The sequence below is a fragment of the Sparus aurata genome, chromosome 8 (genome assembly GCF_900880675.1).
Source record: "Sparus aurata chromosome 8, fSpaAur1.1, whole genome shotgun sequence".
Taxonomy (NCBI): Eukaryota; Metazoa; Chordata; class Actinopteri; order Spariformes; family Sparidae; genus Sparus; species Sparus aurata.
Window position 1 is genome coordinate 1,814,897 of NC_044194.1, and position 10,677 is coordinate 1,825,573.

The 10,677-nt window shown below is 42.3% G+C and overlaps 1 protein-coding gene across 1 annotated transcript; it reads right to left on the reverse strand.

Annotated features, from left to right (window-relative positions):
• Positions 1–1,082: 1,082 nt before the first annotated feature.
• On the reverse strand, positions 1,083–7,623 carry dus2 (dihydrouridine synthase 2). Its single transcript, XM_030424541.1, has 16 exons — positions 7,468–7,623; positions 6,624–6,757; positions 6,236–6,281; positions 6,055–6,146; positions 5,630–5,673; positions 5,365–5,425; positions 5,245–5,292; positions 4,655–4,720; positions 4,417–4,487; positions 4,207–4,293; positions 3,834–4,002; positions 3,612–3,733; positions 3,356–3,496; positions 2,571–2,658; positions 2,216–2,289; positions 1,083–2,131 (listed from the first exon to the last, which is right to left on the reverse strand). The coding sequence occupies exons 2-16, from the start codon at positions 6,744–6,746 to the stop codon at positions 1,867–1,869; spliced, it is 1,497 nt and encodes a 498-aa protein (XP_030280401.1). The 5' UTR covers positions 6,747–6,757; positions 7,468–7,623; the 3' UTR covers positions 1,083–1,866.
• Positions 7,624–10,677: the final 3,054 nt, after the last annotated feature.

Below are 10,677 nucleotides of genomic sequence, written 5' to 3' on the forward strand. Positions count from 1 at the left end.
ATATTTGATTTTCTCGGTACGATAAACATCTCAGAAAATAGTCTCACAGTGACACTTCATGGATTTTGTTAAAATAATTCCATGACATGAAAATGTCATTTGAAATACTGAAATACAGTCAAATTCAAAACCACAGATAAGATGATGTACACAGTGTGACAGTTTTCAGTTTTGATGCCAGAGTACACCTGGAACATACCGCTGCGGCCCGGTGCCTGTGGAGCCCCTCTGTCAGTGTTTGATCATAATCACAGATGTGCTATTAAACGATGCAATAATATAAACTAAAAGTAACATAACTGTCAGACTTTACGTTCAAATCAGTGAACTGAATGAACTGTGAGACAGAATGTGATGGACGGACATGTAACAAGTTTTAAAAGCATCTATTAAGCTGATTTCTGTCAAATATTGAAAAGTAAAATTTGGATTTATTAATAATTTTATGACCCAATAAGGAAAATACTGTCTTTTAACTATTTCAAAGTCAAACAGACTCTGTTCATATATAGTAACACCAACTTCCTGCCAGATTAACTAAGTTTACCTCAAGCTCTCTTACTCACAGAATTGCTCGCTAAACAAAATATTAACTGAATTTAAGAAATGGTCTCTTAATTTAAAACAGTTCATTACTAGAGTGGTGCTACAGAGTGTTTCACTGCAACTTTAGTTCCTGTTCGCTGAGAAGTAAATTGTAGCGCTCATTTCTCGCAGTGCCCCTGAAGGCACCATTAGCCAGGCCTGTGATGACGTCAGCAGCGGGGTGTCAACATCTCTCAGGTTCAGTTTAGGACTTTAAGACTTCAGACAGTGAAGTGTGTGTGTGTGTGTGTGTGTGTGTGTGTGTGTGTGTGTGTTTTAAAGGACTGTTTATTATTAGTTTATTATCTGAGTTCATCATGAGGAAGGAAAACGTCCCCTGAACGCAACATTTTAACTCTGTGTGAGTTTAATAGTTTCTGTTGAGACATCCGGCTGCAGCTCAACGTCTGTATTTGTTCACAACATTAATTCATGACTCATTTTGGTCTTTTCATTGAATTTGTAGAAAATAACTAAAAGATATTTGAAAAAATATATAAATAGCACAATCTGTTGCTTTAATATGTTAATGAAACAAACTGTGTCTGGAGGATTTACAGGATCTTTCAGGTGAAAACTTTAAAATAATAATAAATCAAACCCAGTGGTGGATACAAGCACAAACAGAAACATATGGCACCACATATCTTCTTACTGATGGCAGCAAATATAGTTAAACTCATTTAATCCAACATCAGCCGTCTTTAACAGAGACTACAGGATGAAATCAGGAGGCAAAGATGCATTAATGTTCAAACTCAGGTTTTTAAGAAGAGATGTTCTTTAAGGCACCAGGGTTCAAAATAAAGTGTTTTTCTCTGAATCGTCTCAGTTGATGAAACTTTAATCTGAAGGTCCAGCTCTGCCCCCTGCTGGCTGCACCGTCACATCATCAGTCTTCACATCAGAACAGATTTAATTCAAATAAAAATATCTGTATGTAAATCAGGAGGGCAAACAAAGAAGACTGTTTCCTGCCTGATGCAGTGGAAGACTGTTTACACCGAGCGTATCCAGGTCAGAACATGTGAGAACTGTTTACACTGAAGTGATCACAGTAAAAAACAGAAGTTTGAAATGTAAAAAAAAAATACAAGTGGAGCAGCTGAGAGTAAATCACTGACATGCAGAGTTCATGTGTAGACCGGGAACATTAACTGAGAAGGTTTTTGGTGCAGAGAAACAAAAATAAACTGCTTTTTGAAACTCTGTCGATTTGTTTCAGTCCATCAGTGAGAGAACGTCTCGTCCTCTCGTTAACTTCCTGACAGCTGATGATCTCTACGGCTGTTCTGGAGGCGTGTCCGGTCTGTGATGGTCACCACTGACCACGGCAGCGGCCTCTGATTTGTCCGTTTCCTGTTGAATAGCAGCGATGTGACGTTTAATGTTCCCCTCCTCCTCTGTGGTGCCGTTCATCTTCCCTTCCCTCTTCCTCTTGCAGACCAGGCCGGAGTCTTCCTCTCCGATTCGACCCTCCGGGACCCCGAGGACCCGCAGACAGACGACGGCGGCCGCTTGTTCTGCAAACTTCTTCGACTTCTCCCTGAAAACGACGTGATGATTTAACACGAGGACAGTCAGGTGTGTGTGTGTGTGTGTGTGTGTGTGTGTGTGTGTGTGTACTGACCACAGTGAAGATCTGTATCTCTTCTGCGCCACAGTCACGATGGACTGGAAGGCTCGATCCTGAGAGCGCTGCACCTGAAAACACAACACACACAAACTGTTGACGGCCACGAACGTCAGCTGCTCTGAGGTCAGTTTGTCAGACTGCAGGTCTCAACAGGCTCCTGAGATGTTGGCGCTCATGTTTACTATTTACAGGCTTGGTAAAGTGCTTTATTTCAGTAAACTGTGCATGTGGACGGTGTGTTCACTGACTCCAGTATCTCCCAGGAGAGGACAGTTGGAGCTCAGGAGTTTGCGTTCCGGTCTCAGTCAGTTTCAGAGCTGTAGATCTGAGTAACGCTGGAGTTTCTCACCGTCTCATAAAGCGGCTGCTCCAGTTTCTCCTTCCGGCTCCACTCCAGCAGGAACATCTTTGGAGTGACGCGAGGTGGATACTCCCTCCTGAAACCACAACGACAAGTTCAGATCATCAAACCTCTCATGAAGAGAAAACCTTCAGTCAGTTTCATCACGACACAGTTTAGAAAATTCCTCTCAGCTGTATTTCCAGATTAATGCTCTGTTTTAATATTAGCGTGTGATATATTTATACTAAACATTAGTATACTGCCATGCTAACTGGAGGTAGTCAAGCCAAAAGAGACAAATCACAGGTTTTTTTTAAGTGTTTCCAACTGTTACACGCTGGAGTCGGTAAGACATACAGGAGGACGGTTTTATACGTATAAATTCAACATTTTCCTCCTCTTAAGCTGCCAAAGACACGACCTGCCACCACATCACTGATGTTTGGTCCTGAGTGGGACATTTCTCTTTTATTTTAAGTGAACAGTTTTTACTTTGACTGATCTGGTATATTGGACCCAAAAACACATATTTTTGTGATTTTGCAGACGGTGACAGAGTCGAAATTACATGACCTCATTTTATGCTGCAGCTTCTTGAACCAGTCATCTTTCTTCTTTCTTTATTTTATCATATCTGTGTTTATGCTGCTCCATCAAAATAAATAAAAACTGTCATGGAGTGTAAAACCTGTTAAATCAAGTTAAACATACTGAATATTCAGTTGTTAGTCTGAGGCCTGTTTGTGCTTTTACTTTCATTTAAACTGAGCATGTTGAGAACGATGACCCACCGCTCAAACTTGACAGCCATGGTGGTGACGTCTCCGTCCACTACAGGTCGGTCCGGCTCGGTGCTGCTCTGCAGGGTGTCCCTCCGGGCCTGCAGCCGCTCCTGGGTCTGCTGGAACAGCTCCTGCATCCCGTACGCCTTGCTGCAGCACAACACCACATTACATCACACATCACAGGATGCCTGCCATCAGACAGCAGCTGTGTCACCTCCGCTCCACACATTGCAGGGAGTCATAAAGAAGTCGTGTGCTGTACCAGATCTCAGCGGAGGTCTGAGCCGCCTGCAGCTGCTTCCCCAGCGGAGACTCCACCTTGTCTCTCAGCATCTGACACAGACAGTACTTTGTGTTGAAGGCATTGTTGTCGTACTGGATCGCCTGAGAAACACAAGACAAGCAACAGGTTCAGTCTGGATGCAGGTTTGTCCGGTGCTGCTTCAGAGAAGTGACGACATTTTTAAAACACGCAGGCACTCACATATTTGAGGTACTCCTCCATGACCCTCTCCACAGGAAGTGGCCCCTGGTTGCTGAACACTGATGCGTTCCACATGGCGGCTCGAGCCAGCATGACGGACGAGGCGCCCGTCGCCTTCCTGAACTCCTCGATGTCGGCGTTCGTCTTCACCAGATCCAGAGAGCCTCCGCTGCCGGAGACACGGGACAGCGTGTGAACTGTAGCACGACGTGTTTAAGTTATTTTGCCTCACTTGTCCAACTGTGCTGCCAGTTGCAGATTAGACGAGGAAGGTGACGATTGTGTCACTGTGATAATAGCTTAAGTTGATGTCTTTGCCCTTTTAAATGAACTGAAACCATGTTGAGCCAGATCAGGAGGTGTTGGGACTTACTTGGCGATGACGGGGATGGAAACAGCCTGAGCGACGGCCTGAATGTAATCGCAGTGGACCGGGTGTCGAGGACGTTCCTCCTTCAACCTTCAGCAGAGGAACACAGAAACACGTCACACCACATGGATGAAGCAGCAGTGTATTTATTCCAGAAGTCAAAAGATATTAAAAGAAAGAAAATGATTTCAGGTGTAGACTGAAGCAGTTTACCTGCCATGAACAGCGACGGCAGTGACGCCGGTCTTCTCGATCCTCCTGACGAGACTGACGGTCTCCTCCACCTGAAACCAGTGAACGACAGGAAACCAGCAAACAACATGAAACCAGTGAGTGACAGGAAACCAGTGAGCGACAGGAAACCAGCAAACAACATGAAACCAGTGAACGACAGGAAACCAGTGAACTTTGTACAACCCTGAAAATCAATCACTTTTTCTTTACGTCTTACCGTAGGAAGGATTCTGATTTTACACGTGACCGGGATGGAAACTCCTGCGACCAGCTTCTTGAGGATCTGGGAAAAGAAAAAATATTTCCTGAGTCCTGTTCAGACCTGGTACCAATGATCTCAGGTGGATCTGTCAGCTGTCAGTACAGGTGTGAAGACACACTGAGGTCCGATCACTCAGGTCAGTCAGAGGTGAACCGGGCCGAGTAGAAGAATGACATTTTCGCTCTTTCTTGACCTGCCAATAATGTCACCAGACTCCCTTAAAAAATCGTCGAATTTAAGAATTGCTGTGTGACGAGACACTTTATAAACTCTGTGAAACTCTGTCTCTGACTAATTCTGCTTTATTTGGACCTTCTTGTAAATTCAGCAAATGTTCCACATGAGCTTCTTTCTGTCTTTGAGTAGAAACATGGAGTCTGTTTGTCTCAGTGATGTTTATCTGCACATGGAGCAGCGAGGTGACATCTGATCACTGAGGTCACTGTGACTGAACACTGATCGATCGCTCAGGTCAGACATTGATTCCAGGTCTAACACGCTTCATACAGTTTAACTGAGGCACATCGTCGGGCTGAAGCACTCACCGCCTCGATCTTGTCGGGATCTGACAGAAGAGCCGCTCCCATCCCGCCCTGCAAGAGGTCAGAGGTCAGCCAGGGGTCAAAGGTCAGAGCAGCAGGTTGGTCACTGACAGGTAAACTCACCTTGGTGGAGTATTCTTTAGGACAGCCCATATTCACATCGATGGCAGCCACGTCCTTCTCCCTGTGAGACAAGAACGTTCACGTGTCTTTAATCAGACGGGCTCAGTGATGCATCATGGGACACAAAATGGCCCCTACTAACAACACGACTTTAAAACATCAGTTCTGTTGTATTTCACACAGCAGAGGTGAATGTGTGAGTATCTTAATGTTTTCCTCAGCACACAGGTGAGTTTAACAGTCAGAGATGAAGCTGTGGACTCACACGAGCCGGGCCACGACCAGCGCTCGGTCTGGATCAGCAGTTCCCTGAAAAAAGAAAAAACAGCTTCGACTGAGAATCAACAACCCCACAGACGACAGGGTTCTGCAGCGATGACATGTTTCTGTCCTGGTTCCCTCCACAAGTTTATGATCCTTCCAGGTGAGTGAATGAGTGAATATCTTCGACTGTTACACTGACAGCTGACTGCAGTCTCAATAACCCGATCTGTGAATTCAGCATCTAAACATGCACTCAAGTAAATATGAGTTTTTGTTTCCTGTTTATAATCTACATAATGTTCTTACTGCTTTTTCTTTATATCATCTACTTATTTATTCCAGACGAGGGAACCGGATGTGGAAAAATGCTAACTGACATCCAGGTTTTAGGTTTTCGTCTCTCTGTGATCTGTTTCTCTGTCTCACCATCTGGAAGATGACTCGGTCCTTCTCCCTCTCACAGGTCCTGAACATCACTCGATCATCTGGAGCCACAAAATCCACCGTCTCCAGCACATCTGACAGAAGGAAATAAATAAGAAAACAATGATGTCACGGCGAGTCGAGTCTGTCTGGATCATCGTCGTGTTATGAGGGAGATTCTCACCGTTCACCACCCGGTGACACTGCGCCATTTTGATGTCGATCAGCTCCTGAAACAGACGACACAGTGACGATCTAACTGACACGACAGACAGAGAGCACACCTGTACACTAATCTCTTAATCAATACATTTACAACCCCAATATCTTCTTTGTTAATGAACTACAGTGTATTATCACTGTTACATGACCACCTGTAACCAAGAGCTGCTGGAAGTTCTGCTTTCATCAAGAGCAACAAGAAAAATACACAAGAAAAAATAAGACCAACAACTAACTGGTTTCCTTTTGACAACGATTAATGTTTTTATAACTCTATACAGTATCCTACTGACACCACAAGGTTTTCCAGAACACAGTCCATCAGTGACTTCAGGAGCCTCCATCCTCACCTCACAGTAAACCACATCAGCTCCATAGTCCAGAGCCAGCAGCCTCATGGGCAGAGTCCCGACCCGGACCATGGGGGCCAGGGCGGTGATGTTCCTGAAGCTCAGCCTGCCTGCTGCCATCATGGCGGCTCGTCCTGTTCACAGCACAGAGGAGACGTCAGTCAGTCAGACACACATCTGGAAAACACCTGGTTTTATATCACAAACGGCTCGTTTCGTCCCGATGAGCCTCCTCTTCTTCAACTGGACCGTCACGCGAAACTCCACTCAGAAATCCACTGATTTAATGTGGTTCTGTTCTGACCGGAGTGCACGATGAACAAACGGCATCTCCAGGTCTTTTTCACAAGACCTCAATGTGTATAATTTATAATTCAGCCCGACAAACAATTAAAACACCGAGCTTCACAATTAAGACATGATTTTAACTTTTAACACCGCTTCTATATGCAGCTACTCCCGCAGGTCGGCATGTTAATCTGGCTATCTCCAGCGGTAAGAGTCAAGAATAAATTAGGATTTTATACAAGTTTAATTGTAAATAACGAATACAATGACATGCCGAAATAACTACAGAGAGATGACGATTTCTATAAAAATCAATCTGAAGCTCTGTCGTGTCTGTCAGCCAACCAACAAGCAAACAACTTTTAAATTGCAACTTTTCTTAATGCGGTTTGGTGGAACAAATCGATCAGGGCTATGCTATGCTAACATTCTAGCTGCTGCATCAACGAAGCTGCAGTAAAACAGTAGCTTAAATAGGCATTACCATGGCAACAACGTGCGTGTTTATACACCGAGTTACATATAAAACGTGTAACTTTAAATGTAATAAACTTACCGGCATAAGTCGCCTGTTATTGACGCCAGCAGCTGGAACGTGTGATCATGTGGGGGAAGAATGAAGCGTGCAGGCTACACTTCCTGTTTAGACCGCTACGTCATTATGCGTCATAGAATGCAACATGTAGATCAGCACGATATAGAACTGTGATGTATAGAACAACAGGAAAGTCACTGTAGTACTTCAATCAACCGAGCATAGATCTAAATCATGTAGATCAACACCACATAGACCTGTGATGTATAGAACAGGAAAGTCACTGTAGTACTTCAATCAACCGAGCATAGACCTAAATCATGTAGATCAACACCACATAGACCTGTGGTGTATAGAACAGGAAAGTCATTGTAGTACTTCAATCAACCGAGCATAGATCTAAATCATGTAGATCAACACCACATAGACCTGTGATGTATAGAACAGGAAAGTCACTGTAGTACTTTAATCAGTCATAGATCTAAAACATGTAGAACAGCACTATATAGAACTTTGTTGTGTAGAACAGGAAAGTCATGTAGTACTCAATCAACTAATCATAGAGCTAAATCACGCAGATCAGCACCATTTAGAACTGTGGTGTATAGAACAACAGGAAGTCATTTCAGGAACATTTCAGCAGGACTTCAATCAATCACTCAACATCAGTCGTGTTCCATTTCATTCTGGATTTATTGTGCTGCTACAGTTATTTACTAACTTTTACAAAAAAGTTCTCTAAAATACCTCCAAGTTAACGTTCAATGTAATGACCTCATTGTAAACACCGGATGCTTTACAAATAATTTACAGTGTAAAAGAGTCTGTGTGTGGAGACGACAGGAGACGCGCTGCAGCAGGTCCTGCGCGGTGGGTTTTCCTGGTCTCCTGGACGTTTCAGATGTTTTTACATGTTATTTACCGACAGAATGAATCCACTTCTACTCAGTGAAGACAGAAATACGTCTGTGTCTACAAAAAGGCAATTAAAAACTTGTGTTACAAAATAATAGAAACAGTAAAAGGCAGTGGATTTGCTATTTGAAGACATTTTGCTCGCAGTAATGCGGCTGTGAAGGTCCGACATCAGGCGCTGTTCAGACTTAGAATCAAACCCGAGTGATCAGAAACACACAACCTTTCGTGAGGCTGCAGCTTTGGCTTTGTTAAAACCCAAATGCTTTAAAGACAAACGGCAGCTGCTGCAGTGAGATTCTCAGGCTGGAAGTAAATCTAACTCACTGAAACAAAATGTTAAAATACAGAAATGTTTTCTCTACAATCAGCAGAAACAGAAAGGAATGATGTCACATACAGTATAAACAGTTACAAACTTGGGCATTAATAAATTAATTATACATATCATTTTTAGAAACAACATTTTCAGCATTTTGCATTTATAACGAAAAAGTTATCAATGACTCAAAGAAGCCAGAATGCAAACAAACATTTTTTTAGTGTGTTGTTGATACATGCTGCTGTCCCACAATGCAATGCAAAAAGGGAAAAGGAGGCACTACTCACAGATGCTGAATAATCAAATTGATTGCGAACAATTATATTTTAATAAAGTCTAAATCTTTAATCATGTAATCTGTGTCTCAGTCAGTGGAGGACGTCTGATGGAGCGCGTATCATTAATGGAACGTGGATTTCTTGTAAACTAACTCAGAAACAGTAAACTATGATGATGAGTCAACAGTTTACAGTGTTGTGACGCAGGCTGCACAGAAACAACTGCTCCAGTCATAAAGTTGTAATCTAAACTGTTGAAACCAGAGACACAGATGTGATGCAGTGAAGCAAAATATGCATCAGACAGTTAATGGAAAATGTACATTATCTGTATCAGCAGATCCTGAAATTATTGCGGATGAATTGAACTGTTAACACGAAAACAAATTGCTTTAGTTGATTTAAAAAGTGCAGTATTTACACACAGTATGTGGACGTATGAACCTTTTAAGTTGGTTTGCCAGCTGCCAATAACACAGAAGAAGAAGAAGAATGCTGTTGTCTGGACCCACGTAGGTCGTCGCTGGAGTTGTTCTTCATGTTTAGAAGAAGAAAACACAATCGCAACTTGTAATACGTGTTCGGAGAGTTTAACTCAGTAAATCTTTTTAGAGCTATGAATAATAAATCATCCATCTATTATCCGCTACATCTTAGCCTTTATACCCTCAGAGGTGTGCAAACTACAGGTCACAGACTTATTATTAAAATACAAAAATATGTCATTATCATCGCTTTCGGCGTGAGAAGCAGGAAAAATATTGTTTTTCAATATTGGATGAAGAATCCATATCATGCGTCTCTAACGTGTTGTTAAAACTAACCAGGCTAATCAGCAGTAGGTGAGGTGTCACTTCACAACACGGGACACAAAATTTTCAGTAACTACTAGGGAAAAAATGATCAACGACTGAGGGACTAATTGGTAAGAAAGCATTAATTAATGAGTAATTTCTAACTTGGGCTGCACAGAAACAATAACTAATATTTAAGTAATTATCACTGAATGAGTTGTGACTCGTTTTGTTGCGTTCACCGGGAGCCACTCGTGAAATCGTGTGATCGATTCACAGATATTCAAGAACTAATCAATAACTAATGATTCATTAATGAAGGATCTTCAGTTCTGTTCTAGTTATTCATCATCTACTATACAGGCCTCAGAACTGCTTATTAAAAATTAATCAGCGATCAAGTCGTTGTTGATTTGTTCCTCACTCATTTCTTCATTAACTAACCATTAACTAATCATTAACTAATCATTAACTAACCATTAACTAATCATTAGTTACTCTGTGAAGCTGGATTAGAAGTTCTCTTTACTAATAATTAACTAGCTTCCTCATTCATTCACCCAAAATATTGTCATGTGTTATAATTATGATTTTATCGAGAGTCTACGAATGCTAACTGGCTAACAGTTGTCTGACAACAATAACAGGAAGTTGTATCAGTGGTAACACCTGCAGAGTGTCATGAGACATTTTATATCGTTTACTGAGCCAAACAGATTAATTAGCTGTTAATTAGATTAATTAGCTGTCAAGAAAAAGTGCCTGGACGATATTTGTTTGAAGGTCAGAGGGCAGCGTATCAGCAGAGGAACCTACGACTGCTGCTAGCTTTAGCTGCAGCAATTTAGCTCAGTTAGCAGTGCAGCTAGTGGTCCGGACTGTGAGCTCAGAGCACTGAGGATGATTTAGACCGGTACTGGAT

Bases quoted from the DNA above. Each gene is read 5' to 3' on its own strand.
- dus2 (XM_030424541.1), bottom strand. From the start codon at position 6,746: ATGATGGCAGCAGGCAGGCTGAGCTTCAGGAACATCACCGCCCTGGCC. The intron at 5,426-5,629 runs GTGAGTCCACAG...CTTGTCTCACAG, and splicing joins CTGGTCGTGGCCCGGCTCGT to GGAGAAGGACGTGGCTGCCA. The intron at 4,294-4,416 runs GTAAACTGCTTC...CCTCTGCTGAAG, and splicing joins GCCGTCGCTGTTCATGGCAG to GTTGAAGGAGGAACGTCCTC.